Below are 21,084 nucleotides of genomic sequence, written 5' to 3' on the forward strand. Positions count from 1 at the left end.
CTCCAATTTCGGGCGAATGGTAATTGCGATCGGCCTTCGTTAAAATAATCATCAAGCCGGGAAACGCGAGGGGACGGCCGGAAATGGAACGGAAATAAATTATTTATGAGCGCCGCCACGCGCTCGAATGAAAAAATACATATTTATTCGCCTAATGGGAACGCGTCGGTCGAGTTTACGAGTGGAAGAGAAAACAACCGCGCCGCCATCTCTCGGTGGCGTCGCGAACGAAACGGAAGAACCGACGTTATCCTCGTTATCATTACATACACGTTGCCCATTGCGGCAACATCTTGGACTGTGGTCGATAAACGCACGTTCTATACCAGCTGTTAATAATTATCCCATCCCTAGTTGTTACTAAACGAAACGCTCGAAATAAAAAGCATATTAAAAAGATCTCCAGCCTTTTGAAATTATTGCGGCAATGTTTACAAAAAAGCTTTAAAACTATTCCGCAACGGGCAATTTGCACCTTCTGTTCCCCGCTCTGAGGAGAGTTTTTATTTCATAATTTGAATGGATTACAGACTTTTTATTTCTAGCCGTTACCGCGAATTTCGAGTCTGATCGAGGATTGCGATAGGGAGCGAGAAATAATATGCGAGAGCAACTCACACCCGGAAGAAAAGGAGTCGTAAACCGGTCCGAATTGCGCGCTCATTGTTTCAACGCGTTTTAATATTAGTAAACTGGGGACGGCGAAATAAAAGAAATAATGGGGTTAACCCGACGACCACGAAGCGATCTCCTCTGCCGTCTGACGCCTACTGATAAACATGTCTCCCGCGAAATTACCATCCAGAAATAAGATTCCAAATCGGGGGCGCAAAATGGCGGCGGCGCAGCAAATGAAATATTAAAACCAACGTCCTTGGACTTCTCATAAGTGGAACAATTGTCTGAACAGTGGATCTTTCTTCTGTTCGACACGACCTACCTTACCGGCCGCTGGCCTAAATACGATTAGATAACGAATTCCCATTTCCGCGATAAGAAAGAATTTTAAATCACTGGCTATGAAGTATTCCCTGATAAACGTTAATTCCCTTCTAGACGGACTTCGTTACGTTTCGTCTGGGATAGAAGCCATTTTTCACTAACGATAAGCATCCGTTTTCGTATGTCGACGCGATCCCTTGGTTCACGGAGACTTGACCCAAATATGATTAGATAATGGAAAACCGAGTCAATGAAAAATAATGAACCGACGAGAGCCGACATTTTCATTTGCAGAAAATGCAACCAGAGTGTCGATTCTTAGACCTGACGGCCGCCATGTTTCTTTCCCTTTGCCAGCCATTTTCGTCATGGCCATTCGTCTTATAACACTTTTTACGATCCTCGTTAATTCCGATTTTATCAACGAGGAAGTAGTCTCCGAAAAATTCGTCCCTCGATCAGATTAATTTAATACCTTTTTCCAATCTAGATGCTTCCACTTCTTACATCATGAAGTATTTATATATCGCACATATGGAGTAGAGGCCCGGCAAATTATTCCGCACGCAAATGAGCCTTTCGGAGACTCTCTGGCCGAAAACATTTAATTCATCCGGAATGAGAATAAATCTCGACGATTCCATCGGAGGTCTCCCCTTCCGAAAAAGACGATAACTCCCAGAGAACTCCACGTAGGAATAAAATATTATCTATCTCTTCATTTAACAATGCTAGTCACGATTGGTCGAATGCCGCTAGGGACACGTATATGTAAAGAACTCGCGGTTAGGGTTATTTATACATCTTGAGATTTTAAATTCAACAATTCTCGCTTGAATTCGTAAGGAGTCCGACAAAGCAAAAGAGATAGAAAACAAAAAATAGACAGGGTGACCACAGGGACTATGAATCATTCCCTCGGTTTTTCACTAGCTTTTTCCTAGACTCGTATAACCTCGAATGTCACCTCAATGAAGTCTTAACATTGTTGAAAGAATAATTTACCCTTATCCAGGTACCTCAAAACTCGCTATCACAGCTCCATCTATCGTTTCTTGCTTACCCCTCGCATTTAATTTAATTTTTTTTTTCCCCGTGAGTGTTTTCAACTTTTCGGTTTTTATTTCATATTCATTACCTCCTAGTCATAAACGGAGAGAATAAGACGGAGCCGAAGCTGTTAGGCTAAATTGGTTTCCACACAAAGGAAGAAGTTCCCCTGGACTTTCGGTTTGCGGCCACCTTCCGTCCTAACAGGCAAGAAATTCTAAATCAAGGCTTTGGCAAATTGTTCGGTGTTCCAGGGGACCAAGGGACAAGGAACAATTGTCTTTACAATCCCGAGTTCCTCGAAGCCTTCCTTGGGTCCGTCCAAAATTGACCGATCCATTGGAAATTTCCAAACCTACGACCACAATCTTTTCTTTTGTCCACTCGATCCGTTATTTGCAAACCGCGGCGAAAAAGCGGCGAAATAAAAATATTCCCAACAACATTTCGTAAAAATGTATCCAGATGTCCCAGTGAAAATGTCTCCGCGAATGTCGCAATTGCCACAAGAACTGGCACAATAAGTCGGTAATCTCCATTATGATGTCCTAACCTCAAAGAGCACCTCCATCGCGTGGTGACATAACCAAGCCACGGTTAGCCGTGTCTGAAAATTACCGGTATCACGACACGCGTACTTCATAGTTCTTTCCGTCTACTATAGCAGCGTTCCGAAACGTTGCACTTCCTGCATTTGCTGCAGCAATGAGCTCGAATAATTCAAGGTCACCCGAGAATGGAAGTCTCAAAGGAGGAGGACGAACATAAGAGGAGGAACTAGCGAGGGAATTATAGGGATTAACGGCGACAAGGAATCGGGAAGGAATAAGGTGCAAGGGGTTAGGAAGAAGAGGGTCGGAAGGATGGAGGGAGAAGAAGTCCGGAAGGAGGGGAGCAGGCTACATACAACGCTCCGCGAGCACAACACAGGTCGGCACAGTCGTCAGTCATTAAGCTCTGTCATCGGAGTCAGTTACGAATCAGCTCGCCGCCTGGTGCGAAAGGAAACCCGCCGGTTGTTTTACCACATTGTTGTCCAAAACGCGATTGACGACCTCAAAAATCAAGACATATCAGCAGTAGACTAACACACCAGAGTTGTGCACCACTTCTTGCGCACTTAATTCCTATTACCTCAGTGTTGTATCGGCCCCAATGCTCGAAATTCAGTGTTGTATACGCGTTGAGTTAGTCCCTTGAACAGTTCTATCAATTTTTGTACTCCATGCCGAATGATCGGTGGTGAGTTTTCGTCAGGCTAGTGTTGGGCCGGTGTATCGTGTTTTGCATGTGAACAACTACGCCAGGGGCAGCTAACTTGCATTCCTCTTAGCTGTTGAGTTCATTGCCTGGTATGTACAACGAAATATAGGTTAAGTACAACAATTGCATTTTGGACCACTTGAAGGGACACATTGTACCATGTTATAAGACGCATGATCGCTTACGTTCGCATTGTTGTATCGGGTCTCAAAGACGAGGAGATATTTCTGGACGCGTCCAAGCACGAGCTATTCATAACGCATTATTTGCTGTATTTAGACGTTATTTCGCGTCATAGCACACAATTACTGCATTAAAGTGCCATTCTTCGGACGGGCAACACGATCGGTTGTAATCTGTAGTACGTGACTCGAGTTTGCCCCCTTACCTCATGAGCGGTATCTGACATGACTATTATTACCTCCAATCAAATCATTATCTAAAACGTAAAACTATCACGTGGCGTATTCTTTTACTTTCAACCTCGGTTTCATAGAGGAGCTTCATTAAAGTGGGTTGTTTAACCCCCAACAAAGGAGCAGTAAAAATTGAAGAAAAGGAATCTTAGACCCGCCGTTCAATACATCGTTCTTTGCGGTCACCTTTTTATGCTTTTAGGTCTACACAAGATAAGGGGGAATTGTTTTAGGGTCAATAACCTGTAATTGTTTACAGTGCGTCAATGCAGTTTGCATGCAACGCCGGTGTTGTTTGGAGTGCTGTCCACTGCGCAAACAACGTAGTTGGCATTTAAAGTGCGTGACTAAGAATCTCTTTATTCTAGCCAAGAGTACTCCTACGATTAAGGTTGTTTGCCTCTTAACATTATCATACGATATCATTAAATGCAGACAACTCTTGTTTTTTTTGCCTCACGATGCTCTCGTTTAAGAATTACATTAATCCCGAACAACAATGATATGGCCGATTGGGCGCCATCTTGCCAAATGCGACAACGTGCCTCTGGGCCGTTTTCGGAGGAATTAGAAACCACGTTTAACCGATAATTGCTGTTCCGAAATTTTAAATAGACTAATGACAGTGGCTGGAGTAGCCGTTAAAACCTAATTAACATTCTGAAATTTAATTAACCGTGGGGTAAAGAGAGGTCGCTGGAGGACCTGAACTCTAAGAGCTACTGCGAAGTTACTTACTATCGCCCATTTTTTACATTGCGCGATCTGCGCTAAGTTCAAGTCTTTTGCAATCTACTGTTCTTTTGCTAGGATCAACTCCGAATTACATTTCTACGTTGCGTAAACCAGACTTAACCCGTGCCAGAACAGTTGTAAATAGTGTACTCCAAACTTTCGTTAAGTGCAACAGGTGACTTTTAATGCCCCGACTGTTGCATCGATGGATTTTCTGATCTATACGCCTGTATTACCCCAGTCGCAAAACATGAGAGAACTGGCCAAAGAAAAACCTCCTTTACAAGCTATTAGCATTTCATGAAATACCGTTTAAGATTCTGCTGCTAACTAGGAGCGCAAAGTATTGAATAACTCGGTTTAATAATCGAGTTACTCAATTGCAAAGAATTTCAGGTGCCTCGTTCTCTCCTACAATTGCCCAAATAAAATTCGATCTTCGACTCCATTGTCTGTCACCTGTAATTAAAATCATGAGTCTTTCTAGATTTTCCCCATCATTCGACCTAACCTATTTTTGTGGATCAATGGAAAAAAAAAAACTTCATTTTGGCGACCTTCAAACTAGGAAAGCCCCTTAATCCGTATTACTTACACGGATTTAAAAAAAAACCTTTCTACGTCGAAAACTAACCTCGCATCGATCGTTTCGAGACCTTCAGATTAATTCGACAACGCCCATTTTGGCCACTATTCGAGATGAATTTTTTTTGTCTATCAATTGAAAAAAAAAACTTGATTTCAGCGCCCCTCTGCAATAAGGAAGCCCCTTAATTCGTATTACTAGCACGGATTAGAAAATCTGAAAGACGAGAGTTAATCCTGCTCCGGTCGTTTCGAGACCAGGATATTTTGACGACGTTCTTTTTGATCATGGTTCGAGCTAACCTTTTTTTGTAATCGATCAATTGAAAAAAGAAACTCGATTTCAGCTACCCTCTGCACTAAGGAAGGCCCTTAATCTGCATTACTTGCACGGATTCGAAAATCTCAAAGTCGGGAGGTAATCCTGCTCCGGTCGTTTCGAGACCTTCAGGATATTTCTACGACGTTCTTTTGGATCATAGTTAGAACTAACCTTTTTTTGTAATCGATCAATTGAAAAAAGAAACTCGATTTCAGCTACCCTCTGCACTAAGGAAGGCCCTTAATCCGCATTACTTGCACGGATTCGAAAATCTCAAAGTCGGGAGGTAATCCTGCTCCGGTCGTTTCGAGACCTTCAGGATATTTCTACGACATTCTTTTAGATCATAGTTCGAGCTAACCTTTTTTGTAATCGATCAATTGAAAAAAGAAACTCGATTTCAGCGACCCTCTGCACTAAAGAAGGCCCTTAATCTGCATTACTTGCACGGATTCGAAAATCTCAAAGTCGGGAGTTAATCCTGTTCCGATCGTTCCGAGATCTTCAGGATATTTCGACGACGTTCTTTTTGATCATAGTTCAAGCTAACCTAGCAACCGGTCCCAAAACACCAGCGACTCGGTCGTCGAGTTATCCTCCACCCATCGAGTGGTAAAAATGCGGCGGAAATAAACGAAAACGACGAGACTCGACGGGGAAACTGGTTTCTCCGGTCGAGCATTAGCCTTGAACTTGAACAAAGATTGGCGCCGAGGAAGAAGGACATTTTTTAAGTGAAATGATGCGCCATGCCTGTTGCAGCAACCGGCCGGTTGCTGCAGCAGGCATGGAGCAGCAGGCGGAGTCGCAACTCCGCCGCCAGGAGTCGACACAGTCGGAGGCAAAAAGAGAAGTAGAGGCCTAGCATTGCTCAGAGGCGACCTTAACGTTGCCGGACCTTGTTAGTCGAGACGGCCCTGACTTGGCGCGAGGAAGTGACCAAGCAAGGTGCAAATAAAAACCTCGATAAAATGACCGACGAAGAAGACTCCTTCACCGTCAGCACATTTATTACAATAACCGGTGAGAAGGAAGCTCGCTAGTCCGTGTCATGACTTCCCAAAAGGCATTTTCAACCTTTAAGGGGATCGGTATGTTGTGCAATGCGCTTCAAAGTTACTTCAGAGGCGAATGAAAATGTATGAAAGACAACCTGTTTACGGAGATGTTTCATTCTATTTTTTAAGGTGAATTAAAGATATAATAACATCGGTGCGTGTTCGAAGTGAAACTTCTAAGTTAAATAGAGTCCGTAGATATTATTAAGTGTTCTTGGTCGTTTTTATTATCCTGTCTCGAAATGCCTGGTTTGAGCATAATTATCTTCACGCTTCATTTCTAATATTTCTTTATATATTTCTTTATATGGCTGTTATTTATTGAGAAAAGGGAACGTTTACGAAAATTGTCTCAGTGCTAAAATTCAAAACGCTTCCTACATTCTACCAACCCCTTTAAGAGTTGGTTGGCGTCTCTGGAAATAAAGTCTTTGATCTAATTTTCTTTGAAGATTCATTACGCACTCAGGTGTTTTAGATCTGATAATGACGAAGTTAATAAGCTTTGTTAATAATGCGTTCGAAGTCAACGCCGTGAAACGGAATCAAGGCTTCCGTTGTTTTTTAACGATTAGTATAATGAAAATCGAGCAGGTCTTGGCTCGTAAAGTGAAAATAATGACTGTGCATTATGGTATCCATGAAGTTGAAAAAAAAAAACTATAGCCGAAGAAGGAGGCACACTTCTCGAGGGCAACCGGCTTGTTTATTGCAGGAGGCGTTGAAAATAAGGAAGTCTACTTATCTGACGGACTATACCCCTTGCAAGGAGTATAATTTATTTTCAATTCCGGGTTTCGTTGTTTATTCGACTGACAAAGCAAATTTTAATCCCTAATTTTTACGTGTTGACGGTCTTTGAACGTTGAGTGGTCCCGCTCGTGGTGGACGTTGCTAGAATTTTTTCCTGTACGGAGAAAAATTTGTTTGGAAGTTTAAAAAGAAGTATACGGAGGAGTCGAAACCGTGGGATGACGGTTAAAACTGAAAGCACTAGTTTCCCTAAATACGGAAGTCATTTTTCGAGAAGAGGAATGCGAAGGAGGTCTAACATCTCGAGGACAACCGGTGAATTATTTTCCGTGGGATCCAGAGATGAAAGAATGTTTTCCTTAACGATGCAGCACGTGAACGACCTTTTAAATCCCGATTTCTACTTTTCCCGACATTGAGACCGATTCGTCATCTCCATTCATACGTAATTTTATAATTACCATTTTTAAGCGCTATCTCGAATTTTTGAATCGATTTTTCACACGCTTCCGTTTCCAAATCGAAGCCGGCATTAAATTAATATTACTTTTTGATACAAGGACCTCGGCGTGGATTTTAGTTACGTGAAAGGTAACGTTAGGTGTACTTCATGATACAATAAAAAAAAAACGTATACCAAGATTAATGAAAATGTTGTAAATACGGCGTTTCTTTCGGTAAACGTGACCATCTATGAGAGAGAAATGACGACGTGGGTGTGAGGGAATAATCGAAGTGCGCGAAGTCCTCTGGAGCAACGAAAACACCAAACAAAGAGATAAAGGCTATCAGCGATTCGTGACGGAACTGGCAAATCTGCAAAAACTGGACCGCACCTTAAGACGATTTCCACTGGGCTACAGAGAGATTAGATTTAAAGAAGGTAAAGTGTAAAAGTCCAATACAAGGAGGGCAGAATTCATGGACATAATAATGCACTTTTAATCTCATTCATAATGCCGATGGTTTTATATCGGAGATCGGTTTGCAGTGCATCGATGCTACGATGTGATTAAACTCGAGTAAAATCAATCGGTTGATCGATAAAGTGATATCGCACGTTTATCATTCCAAGGAATTCCTAGGGGAAAAAAAAGTCATCTAAATGTACAATCGTACAAGATCATTATAAAGTGGCCGAGAAAATGAAGACGTTCACTCGTATTAGAGAGTGTCGGTGACAAATGAACCACGTGATAGTCGGAGACAACATTATCAACGGTGGATGCAAAAACCGGAGAGTTCGCGGAAACGGATCATAAGTAATAAGCCATTTAGCATTACCCAGTCGTTAATCATAAGCCTAATAATTTCCGCTATCTGAGGGATTAATGAGAATTATAAATTATATTAATAAGCAATTAACTACGAGACGACTATAAACGAGTTGTCGGAAAATATAAAGTTTGTGAAAAAAATTAAAACAGTTTTTGCAAAGATTGATAAGGTAGTTGTTGGAAAGGAAATCAATTGGCGAACCGGGAAGGCCGTAAATTGCGAAACCGAAAGCGCAAACTGATTTGGTAGCACTTTTTCACGAAACCGGAGTAGATACATCGTGAACAATTGCATTCGCAGCTGAAATTCCATTGTTGCGACAGTTGGAACATACTCGGAATGTGAAAGCGAAGTGCAGTAAATTACAATGGTTAATAAGCGACCGTAAATGCCCCGTGGAACTCTGTGCAGTTTTTCTCCCCCCCCTTAGGGGAAAACTTTTTACAAGGAAGAGGAATAATAACGACGAGAAAATTGGCACATTTTAAGTAATTGCCCATCTATCACCGTTCCCCCTTATCGCACTCGCGTGAAAATAATTCATTCATAAGTATCAGCTCGAATGTTTCACAAGTCGTAGCTTTGTCACCCGGAAAAAGTTATATATCTTTATAATGCATAATTTACGATGCGCAATGTGTCCTCGCTCGTAATGCAGAATCATAAAATTGGCCCATAAAGTCCGATAATGGCAGATCATTTCTTATGATGAACTTCCTTTTATAAACACGTGTCAAGAGGTATCTATTTAATTTTACTACCTACTTGAATATTCGCAGAATAGTTTCTTACCCTTGTTTAGATATTGCTGTTTAGATATCAGCTTATAACGTTCAAATTTGTTCACGCTCAATATGCCAAATATTAAAAGTGGTCCGTAAACTGTGAAGATGATGGATACTTTTTCATCGTGAATTCTTTTCATATGAAATACGTACCAATAGATTAGAGCTTAATTTGTTTGGCCTTTCGTGTATTCGCGGAACTATTACTTACTTCCGTGGAAATATCGCTGATCACGAGTAGCGTTGATTACATTAATAATATTGTATATTGACAGATATTGTAAATGAATTTTCTCGGTCTTAAGGGGTGGTGCTCTTCGAGGAACATTTTCATCACTGTTCGCAATAGCCTCGAGTTTTTCATGATTTCGTCACTTGGAAATCAGCCATTACTGACAGCTATTAAGAGAGGCATTAGATGTCTTTGCAAACTTGGACGATGGAGATGCAATAGTAAAAGAGAATGATGTCCCGTTACTGGGCAAGTTCACGGCCTTAAGGTGAAGTGAAACCCCCTTCAAATCAGTCGATTCGAATACAACACTTCTTTTTAAGGGTATTAGACCAAACTGTCCGAAACTTTGACACATCACTCCTGATCATCTAAGAATTGTCCTAACACATTCAAAATTTGGATTTTTGGAAACAATTTTTTAACTTACAAGGAAACATTCCCAAGTATCCGCCCTCGATCTTATTGATTTCCATATATGTTGAAGAACCTAAAAATCTAAGAGACACGTGTTTTTTTATATCTGCAATGGTCCACATTTAACGGGTGAAAAAGTCACGATATAATCCAATATAGCTAGTCGAAATATACCCGTATACCACCTACATTCATTGTTTACAACCGATGTATAAATGTTTATTGGCAAAAAGCAAAAAACACGTATTTCTTTATTTTTTGTGAGTAATCACATCGCGTAAGTGGGACTTAAGTAGGAATACTTGTTTAATAGATATTACAAAAAAGTGTCGCTTGAAGGGTAGTTCACCTCCTTAGGGGGGGTGTAGCATTGCTGGACAATAGTGTGTTTTCACCGTCCTTATACAGAATACATTTACACCAAGTTTCGTCGAAATCCCTCCATTGCTTCTACGAAAATTGTTATAAAAATCGAATTTTCGCCAAATTTTGGGGGGTTGTTTCACCCCTTAAATGTGGACCATTGCAGATATAAAAAAACACGTGTCTCTTAGATTTTTGTGTTCTTCAACATATATGGAAATCAATAAGATCGGGGGTGGACACTTGGGAATGTTTCCTTGTTAGTCCAGACCAGGACCAAAATGGCGTCGAGCTCTCACATTTCGATCAATATACAATTATCGAAGGCTCTGATATGAGAAACGAAAGGGTCAGGACAATTTTACGGCAATTTAGAGCACTCTGGTAATCGATAAACGCGCATGTGAACGGGATAAAGGCAAAAAAAGTGTTGTATGTGCTTCTATGTTAAACCATGGGAATACGAGGTCTCGGAGTGAAAATTTAATTGACCTGGAAATCACAGATGGCGCAGGGGTTCCACCTGCAGTCGATTAGGGCCCCAGAAACCATGAATCCAGAGAATTTCTGGAGTTTTACTTCGATTTCTTTATAATTATTGTACGAAAACGACAGGTGAAGTATGCCATTTGATACAATATCCAATATAATTTGACACAGCTGTCAATATAAAAACGAACGTCGACGACGTAGGCATTTAGAAAAATCTTCTTTATCGACAACGATCAACTTCCTCGACGTGTTTCACTTCACCTTAAGTTCTAATTCATCCGTGACGTTGACTCCAATTATTTCCAAGTCACGGCGTTATGTCAAGTGAACCGATTGTCATAGAAATCGTTGAGTTAAGGTTAACCAACATCGAAGACCTCTATTTTAAAGTTGTGTACCATCCGGACGGAGGGAAAAGGAAGGAAACGTGTACGAATGCTCCGCCATTTGCAATTCATAATGTTCTTGTGGCGTACATGGAAACAATGCGGTATATCATAAGTACCTGTTAACATAACACCGTTATACGACACTCAACAGGATAAGTGAGAAAACATCTGAGGGGGAAACAACTCGGGCATTTAATTAAACATAATTAAGCTTGATCTTTACCAGTCAAAGCTGTCAAATAGAGCGACTCTAATCGGAAGATTATTAAGTACGTTTCTGGGGCACTCGCACTTTATCGCTGCATCATCCAATTAGGTATCAATATTGAAGCGCGATAATTATTCCAAAGGAAAGGATTGCGAAAATCCACGGTTACGTGGAATGGCTGACGGAATTTGCCCGAAATTGCGGAGCCCTCGAGAGACGCAGGAAATGGCCTGGGGAAGGGAATTTCCAGAATGGGAGTTTAAATTATTAACAATCGCGTTGTTTACGCTACTGGTAAACGAGTGTTGCGTCAAATGCCATTATCTGAGCACACACCGTTTCCAAATGACGCATGTATTAGGAAATATACCATAGAGGGGTTCATAGCGAATTGCCAAGACGCACAAAGATGCTTAGCATGCCAGAAACATGTGACCCCGCGTAGGGTCAGCGGAGTTTCAACTTTTAACATAGTGTTTCTAACCTAACATAGGCATGTCGGCGTTGAAGTATACCCGTTTAGGCATTTTTAGGCTGGGAAAAAGAGAGCTGTCTGTTAACGAAAGTTTTAATTCGCGTGGGGTCATGCGCGGGGTCAAAGGAAATGTGCACATCGTCGCTTGAAATGTGCTTACGTAAAGACTTAATATCGCGATGAGACCCGAACGCGTTGAACGATTTTCGAAAATAGAAAAACCTAGCAAGGAAAACGTGACGTGTTAAAAGTACCGAAGAAATAGCGAATGGACGGCATATTTTTATAAAAGGGAAATTCGATACTTAATAATGCTTAATTTACGAAAAGTGTAACACAGTAAGTAGTATATATATATATATAGCAGTACTGTTTAACATGACTAAAGGAAACTATGTTCAAATCTCGGTAATTATAAGTACGTTTCTCTACGTTGTCCGAAACGATATATGTTATTCTCTGATTTGCAGGATACTTATTTTCAGCCGTTGCGATTGTTTCCGGAGTGTATTTGGAGACTCGTAAGGTCTGAACAATAGGGATCGAATAATCCGAGTTGGCCACCTAACCTCATAATCGTGTGAACTTTACTCGGCGTCTCTTTTTTGCCAGACAGCTCCGACTTAATGGTCTTCCTAGAGAATCGCTTCTTTGGAGATAGTCACGCTGTCTGTCTGAAGTCGACGACATTTTCCACTAGCGTTATGTATGCCGAAAAAAGTAATTGTTCTAGCCTGGTAATTTTCCCCTAGACGACCTGTGATTTCCGGTCGGCATACGGTCACACGACGCAGTCACAAAGTCTGGATAGCCTCTAATTAATAGTTGCCTCGATTTAATTAATAGTCGCTTCGAATTTATAGTCACCGTTTACTTGTCTTTTTCCCACACTCGTTGCATAAATTTAATCATCCTCTAACGCTAAATGGTAGTCATTACTTCAAGGAAAAAAAAATGAGACCTACGCTTTCAATTTCTACCCGTGTAGTAAACGATTAAAGATATCCTTCTTTCCAAGAAAAGTAATTATTTTTTCCGTAAGCTGGAAATAATCAGATACGGTGCGTGACATTGCTCGGTATAGTATATGTAATCGCATTCATGAATAATTGCTCTAATCTAATAAAATGACTTTTTCCAAGGTGCTACCGAGACCGCAGGCTAATTACGAAATCACGCCGCCCATGTTCAGATTACGTTACTCATCTCTATTCGTAGCAGCAAACTGCAACACAATGTTGCAGCTTCTCGAGGATTCGTAATTGAGTGTGCAGCCGAGAAAGAATAAATGCGAAGTTCATCGAATAATTCTACATATTCGAGATTAATCGGCGAAATCGCAGACTTCAGTTCCACAAATCATGGTTCTTTTCTAGTGTCATATTAACTATCGATTGACTTGAGTAGTACCCTGATCGATAATCTTGAGTATGATACAATGTCAATCAAACGAGAGTTTATTATCCGCGTCTGAATATGCAGTTTTTACTTCTTCGGTGATAGAAGAAAAAGAGGAGAAAAATGTTCTTTACGCCAAGGTTTACGTATTGCCGGATGTTCATGACGGACATGCCTCCACTCTACACATGGCATTGTCTAGGAGTATAATTAGTGTCATTTTCATGGCATTACGGTGTTATTGCGGAAGAAGTCAACCTTGATCACGAAGGCGGAGATGGTTAAACTGAAATGTCGGCCTATAAACAATTTTAACCGGCAATAAACTGCCTAGAATACGGCCGTCTTCTTGCACGTCATTGTCTTAGTCAAGTTTCCTAGCGGTAAACAATTGTTTATCGATGTCGATAAAGTCGTCTCCTTGGTTGCAGGATCCGCAAAATCGAGGAGGAAAATGCCCTATCAGTGATTCATCAAGTCTGAAAAGGGAAGAACTCGTCCAAAGTACATCCTTCCTGCAAATCTGTCAAATCTCGAGGAGCATCTTTATTCGGTGTGTTAAGGTGAAGTGAAACCCCCTTCAAATCAGTCGATTCGAATACAACAGATTTTTTTAAGAGTATTAGACCAAACTGCCCGAAACTTTAACACATCACTCCTGATCATCTAAGAATTGTCCTGACACATTCAAAATTTTTGGAATTTTGGAAAAAATTTTTTAACTTAGCCCAGACCAGAAGCTAAATGGCGTTGAACTTTCATATTTCGATCAATATACAATTATCGAAGGCTCTGATATGAGAAACGAAAGGATCAGGACAATTTTACGACAATTTAGAACACCCTGGTAATCGATAAACTCGCATTTGAACGGGATAAAGGCAAAAAAAGTGTTGTATGCGCTTCTATGCTAAAACGATGGTAATACGCGGTCTCGGAATGAAAATTTAATTGACCTGGAAATCACAGATGGCGCAAGGTGTCCCTCTGCAGTCAATTAGGGCCCCACAGAGGATTTCTGGAGTTTTACTTCGATTTCTTTATAATTATTGTACGAAGACGACAGGTGGAGTATGCCATTTGGTACAATACCCAATATAATTCGACACAGCTGTCAATATAAAAACGAACGTAGGCATTTAGAAAACTCTTCTTTATCAACGTCAATCAAGTTCCTCGACGTGTTTCACTTCACCTTAAAGAACTAGTCATTAAAATTAAGTAACAGTAAGGCGTGAGAGTATCTTTTAAGTAAGGTTCTCGAGTTAAGGAATTAATCCCCTAAGGGATCCGAAACGACATTATAAGACTACATGTACTCGTTAACCCTCAAGAACGCATAAGGTATTCCGCATGCTCAAAGATTTGATCATAAGTTGGTAAAGAACGGTCGAGAAGTAGAGAGACGCTGAAAAAACGACGTTGCTCGACAGATTTAATGACATGGTATTTAATTTCTTCTCCAAGAGTCGAGTAAAAAAGATAAAAGGTGAAACACCAGACTAACTGGAATTAATTCAGAACTGGTGGAGGGTTCCTCGTGTCATCGTTCTCCACGAGCGCTAAGTTATTTCGAACGTTCTGGATTCTGTTAATAGTCGTTTCACGGACATGCGAGGTTACAATTATTTCGAATACCGGTTTCAGGCAGGCTTGACAAATTTACTACAAGCTAGGAAAGGCGAAATTCCATTCAGCCTTGAACGTTTATTTTTCCCCCTTTTTACTTTTTTTTTTTACGTTATCCTGTATCCCTAAGTTGACTTTACAAGTTACCATCAATTAACGGGAGTTCTTATTTTTAGGCAGATAAATCAAGATTCCATCATTTTTATGGTTTTCGTAATTAACATAAGGATCAACGTAGAGTTCGTAAATAGATCCTTTCCAGGAGAGTTATTCTTAATGTTTTCCCCTGACGTAATAAATGACCGATCACTTCAGAATGATTAAATTTTTCCGGAATAAAATAATACCTTGCGGTTCAATTAATGCGCGATCATAAGCCCAGCTTCCTTGACGAGATGAGATCCTTGAAGCATCTATCAGTCTCTTCCGAGTCGTAACAATTCAAGCTATCTCCTCTAGTTATCTGACCAGCTCCCCAACATTAGTGATACATTTCTCCGAGCCAGCTCATTCATAATTTCTCGAGTGACAACTTTTCTTCCGAAATTATATCTTCTTGTATAACTCCAATTTCATCCGTAACTTCCCAAAATTCGATCAACGGCTAGTAATAAAGACCACCCTCTATCATGTTGCAGAGTCCAATCCCAGTCTGGTAAGCTCAGCAAGAAGAGGATCTCCAAGTCGGCAGAGCATCATCAGCCGATAACGAGTGTCATCGTATCCAGTCCGCGATAAGAGCCCGCCGATAGCCAAATTATAGGTCAACCTCGTCATGTATCAACGTTCCGTTCTGTTGAACCTGCCAAAGGCCGACTCCATCGACATCGAATTTACCGACATCGAGTACCAAGTCCGGGTTGGCTACCAGAATTCGAAGAAGACGATCCTGCACGAGATCAATGGATGCTTCAAATCCGGAGAGCTGACGGCAATAATGGGTCCATCAGGAGCAGGGAAGTCGTCCTTGCTGAACATCCTGACAGGGTTCCAACGAAACGGCTTCGAAGGACGCGTGGACTACGTCGGGGCCCGTGCGAAACACAAATGGCAGGATTACAAGAAGTCGTCGTGCTACATCCTGCAGGAGGACCAGCTGTATCCCTTGTTTACGGTGAACGAGGCGATCACCATGGCCGCGGACCTGAAGCTAGGCAGCAGCCTGAACAGGAAAGCTAAGCAGATGCTGATAGACGAGATTCTGGAAAACCTGGATCTCTTGAAAAGCAAGGACACCAGGTGTGACAGGCTGAGTGGGGGCCAGAAAAAGAGACTGAGCATCGCCTTGGAGCTGATCGACAACCCTCCAGTCATGTTTCTGGACGAGCCGACCACCGGTCTAGACTCTTCGGCGTCGTTGCAGTGCATATCCACGCTCCGCAGTCTGGCCAAAGGAAGCAGGACCATCATCTGCACCATCCATCAGCCCAGTGCCGCCATTTACGAGATGTTCGACCACGTCTATCTGCTGGCCGAGGGTCGCTGCGTCTTCCAGGGGTCAGCCTTAAACACCGTAGCCTACTTCAGCAGCCACGGATTTAACTGCCCAAAGTACCACAACCCTGCCGACTTCATGATTGAAGTGGTTAGCCAAGAGTACGGAGACTTCAACGACACTCTAGCCGTGACCGCCCGGAAAAAGGTCTGGAGATCATCCACGCCTACCATAAAAAGCGAGATCTTCACCAACAACGGCATCAGGAGGTACAGCGACGAGGCCAAGGCAACCGTGTTGATCAACGCTCCGTCGGAGTTCAACAAGTTCTGGATCCTGCTGAACAGGTGCTTCATTCAGCTCTACAGGGACTGGACCGTCACCCACTTAAAGCTGATCCTTCATTTCTTGGTGGGCCTCCTGTTGGGGTTGCTGTACGTGGGCACAGGATCCGATGGGTCTAAGACCGTCAACAACATGGGGTACCTGTTGGTCTCCGTTGTCTACCTCTGCTACACCAGCATGATGCCGGCCATCCTCAGGTTCCCCTCGGAACTGCCAGTTCTAAGGAAGGAACACTTCAACAACTGGTACAGCCTGAGTACATACTACGTCGCGTTTCACGTGGCAAATCTCCCAGTCCAGATGCTCTTTGCTGCCGTGTACTCGTCGGTCTCGTACTTCCTCAGCAACCAACCTATGGACCGGGAAAGGTTCCTGATGTTCCTGGCCATGGCGATCCTAATTACCTTCGTGGCTGAGAGTATCGGACTGGTATTGGGGACCACTGTCAATCCAGTCAATGGGACATTCCTAGGAGCCATTGGAACGGCCGTTATGTTAGCATTTGCTGGGTTCCTTGCCCTGTACAACCACATGCCGATCTTCATGTACTACGTCAGCTATCTGAGCTACTTCCGGTACGCTATGGAAGGAATGGCCCAGGCACTCTACGGGTTCAACAGGGAAAAGCTCCCTTGTCCTGCCGAAGTGCCGTACTGTCATTATAGGAACCCTTCCACTATTTTAGTGGAGTTGTCCATGAACGACGCGAAGTTCTGGATGGACATGCTGATCCTAGGCGTGAACATGGTCGTGCTTAGGCTTGTGGCTTACTGCACTCTGAAGTGGAAGATCTCTAAAACTGCATGAGCAACTCGTTAAGGGTTGACTAGGTCTGAGTCCATTGATCTCTGGGGCCAGCAGCATGTCGAAAAGACTAAAGTATTTAGGAAGTGCATAACTAGACTTCTGCTGGAATTCGGTCCCTATCTTATGGTGGAGCAGAGATTCATCTACGAGCCATGGAAGGTGTTGAGAAAAGCTGTTCTGTCTCACAGGACGTGGCCCAACGTCCCCATGGACTTCTTTTTATGGTTATCCATAAGGTGTTCTAGTCCCGGCTGTGAAATTCTTCGTTCGCTGACTTGTAATTTATTATACTTTGAATAGGATGCTTTTGAATGTTTGTTAAACAATGATTAGAGCATCTTGACGAAACCTGGATCCAGGGATCCGGGAACAGAGCAACGAGGGGACCAAGCACAAAGGATCCAAACCTGGCGATGGGTTGAAAGTGTCGCCAGAAGCAGATATCAAAACAGTTTTTCAGTTGATTGACGATACTTCGATCAGGTTCTTTGTTAAACTAACTCATCTGGACTCGAGGATATCGGTGCGGCGCCATTACTTGCCAAACACTTCGAGCAGAAATGACGAAAGAGTCCATCATCTCATCCATCGACATTTGATTATTTATCCTTCTTATCCGAGGATCTTCGGGGGACCAATCATATCCATAATTGTTACATGAACTGCATAAAAGCTATTCCATACAGAAACTATCATCCGATGCCCCTACCAACCGTTTTGGCCCAGCTAGGCGTAGGATGTTGCCCTCGCTGCAAGAGTCATCGTCCTCGTCACTGCGTCATCGCTTATGGGTCAATGTGCTTTAATGCGTCATGTATTTAGCCTGATAAGTCTTCGAATTTTTATATATATATGAAAGGATCCGAGGAGAACTGTTTTGTTAATGTTTGTAGGTATTGGGCACTTTGAAGAGGTATCCTTCCGTGATGTCCAACACTTACACGAGGCATCTCCTGATGCGTTACTGTTGATCAGCGACGATGACAAAGTTATAATTTCTTCCTTGCATCAATATTATTAGATTACCCTTCATTGGCACCAAATGGCTACTAACCGTTATTAGTAACCTGGGGAGTTGGATTTAAATCGATACTTCTCAATCTTCTCCGACAGAAGGGGCTTAATTAGTTCAAGATGAAAGAGATCTCCGAAGAATCTAGATTCTCGAAGGTCATAAAAAACTTAACCCGGTGGGTAAATGCAGGCAAAATATCTGCAATTTTAAAAGACCTTTGACGGCAGTAACAATGGAATGATTACATTAGGTGATACATTATATGACATTAGGAATGATTCCTCTGTGGAGGCGCGGAAGAAATTCATTATGTAAACAGAAACAAATGAGTTGAAACTGAAATGTATCCAGTTTCTTGTAATAGGGCAAAAACTCTGTCAATGTCTCTGCTTTCGCCTTAAGGCGAATCTAATATTGGCGTCATCAGGAAGCAATCATTAGATGAAATTTGTTGCCTATCGCGGGTCTACTGGTATAATCAATTGTCATGTAAATGTGATAGAACAGAATAAAAATGTTTCCCTCGGTATCGAACGCGTTACACTCTGAAGGTGCCAGAATCTTTGACTGAAAATAGAAACCTACTGAAATAGTCTTCAGGTCCCTCGGAATTTTTTTAAGTCGTTGCTTAATGAGCAACTAAGTGTTAATTGTCGAAGTATGTGAATGCGATAGAACTGAATAAAAATGTTTCCCTCGGTATCCAGCGCGTTTACACTTTGAAGGTGCCAGAATCATTGACTAGAAATGGAGACCTCCTTCGGAAATAGTCTTCAGGTCCCTCGGAATTTTTCTAAATCATTGCTTAATGAGCAAGTAAGTGTTAATCTGCTTCATGGTGGGTAGATCTGGCTAGCCGTGTCGTAGGGTAACCTTGAGCGAGTACGTATGTACAAAGTACGCCATGATAATAGAAAACTGGCACATTTATTATGTAATTAATGGTGATAATATTAACTGGCGATAATGAAACGCTTCTTTTTCTCACATGCCCACGTGTTCTCGTGCTGTACAGTACACGCAATTGTCTATTCCTAGCTTTAGTTCTCACTCAATTCGCTCCTTTGTCGTCCGACGATCGCCAAACCCGCAACTCGCGACTTCGCGACATCTTTGCGTGGTGAAGGATAACCTTTGTACCTCTGATTTGAACTATTCATTTTAATTACTGACACAATATCGTACGTCCCTTCCTGATGTAACTTCGGGCACCTCGACGCGACCTCTGATCTTCAATGGATTTAAAAAAATTATACGTCCGTCTGGTAACTTCAAATAAATCAATTCATCGGAAAAATCTTTACAAGCAATCCTAAAATCTATATTGTACATTGAAGTTATTGCCGTTCGAAATCTTCACGTTAAAAGAAAAGCATCCAGAAAGTTATCCTTCCCTCCTACGGGCTCGAATCTTTCTCCACCTTTGCCTATCTAAGTCTATCGACGTGGTCTACCTTAAACTACCTTAACGTCTACTTATAGTCATTACTTTACACCATTAATCTCGACTTTTACATCCCCTTAAACGCACCGCGCGGCCCTGGATTAATGGCACATGCCGGTGGCCTTTGAGTCTTTATATGACAATTTACATTTCACTTCCTCCTTTTTTCACCCCCCATTTCTTCCTTCTCTACCCCGAGGTCGCTCGGATTGGTATATTAAATATTATTTAGTTATTACACTGGGCGCTTTTGCGATGCTTCCGTATCGATAGTCTGGATATTTCGCTCCTGTAACTGCCCGATAGAACCTGGATGAGTGTCTTGCACAAGTTTTCTTTTCATTAGCATCGACTCCAAGTTCCAGGTTTTTCTGTAAGACGTAAGGAGCCTTAATGCGTCACAACCATTTACGATTATTTCCCTGACTTAAACATAATGTTTTTGCTGTAAAAACTGGACACTTTGCGTATGTTTGCTCGCACCTCGTCGAAGGCAGAAACGAGTAAATTCTAGAACCTGTGAGTAACGTTAAAACTTGATGAGTATTGAGGAGCAAGTTTCTACTCGGTGTGATGTTTAAGCGTTCGACTGAAAAACGATAGCAGCTTGTCGATAGCTGCAAACTGCATTTTTGGTTACTCCGTTAATCGAGAAATAGCGACGATTGCAGCGCCGTCTACGGAGGATACGTAAAGAAAAAAGAAAATCTCATTATTACAGGCTACACGCAACATGGTCCAGAGATGAGTTAATTACCATTGTTTTGCCGTGAGCCGGAATATTTCGGGACAAATGTTTTGCAGTGAAATTACTAATGTACGGGACAAATACTTGAACCAGAGATTCTTAACTTCCGAGATCATTCTTAAAATGATGGTTATAATTAAAATTTTTGCAACGAATGAGATGACCGTAGCAACATGGGTAACTAAATAATAATACTAACGATACGAATGATTAATACTGTTATCTTACGGTACGATTTTAATTAATTTCACATTAATTATTAAAATCACCTTATGGTCGGTGAAACAAATAATGAAAAGCTGAGCCCATAATCTAAAATTACATAACTGCAATGTATTTGGTGCGATTGTTATGAACTGTAAAACGTAACGAAAAAAATTTGCGTAAAAAACCGTACCCACCCTTCCCTTCCTTCAGAATTTCAACTTACGACACGTACGTTACACTTGACGTCATACCAACTACGTCAAGCTACGTTGATGGGTATCTCATTCCGTCTA

The 21,084-nt window shown here is 41.8% G+C and overlaps 1 protein-coding gene across 3 annotated transcripts; it reads left to right on the forward strand.

Annotated features, from left to right (window-relative positions):
• The first annotated feature begins 2,937 nt into the window (after nucleotides 1-2,937).
• LOC105702673 (ATP-binding cassette sub-family G member 1) lies at nucleotides 2,938-18,921 on the forward strand. 3 transcript variants are annotated; one of them, XM_012430399.2, is made up of 3 exons: nucleotides 2,938-3,344; nucleotides 13,593-13,724; nucleotides 15,429-18,921. In XM_012430399.2, exon 3 carries the CDS (start codon nucleotides 15,566-15,568, stop codon nucleotides 17,375-17,377), a length of 1,812 nt encoding a protein of 603 aa, XP_012285822.1. In that variant the 5' UTR covers nucleotides 2,938-3,344; nucleotides 13,593-13,724; nucleotides 15,429-15,565; the 3' UTR covers nucleotides 17,378-18,921. The 3 variants fall into 3 exon arrangements, with proteins under 3 accessions (XP_012285822.1, XP_012285823.1, XP_012285824.1); XM_012430400.2 differs by having other exon boundaries at nucleotides 13,593-13,714; XM_012430401.2 differs by lacking the exon at nucleotides 13,593-13,724.
• The last annotated feature ends 2,163 nt before the right edge of the window (nucleotides 18,922-21,084 follow it).

Source organism: Orussus abietinus, unplaced genomic scaffold, assembly GCF_000612105.2.
Source record: "Orussus abietinus isolate OABI.00-Male unplaced genomic scaffold, Oabi_2.0 scaffold157, whole genome shotgun sequence".
NCBI lineage: Eukaryota > Metazoa > Arthropoda > Insecta > Hymenoptera > Orussidae > Orussus > Orussus abietinus.

What these genes read in the sequence shown, in the direction of transcription:
- LOC105702673 (XM_012430399.2), top strand. Translation starts at nt 15,566, where the DNA reads ATGTATCAACGTTCCGTTCTGTTGAACCTGCCAAAGGCCGACTCCATC.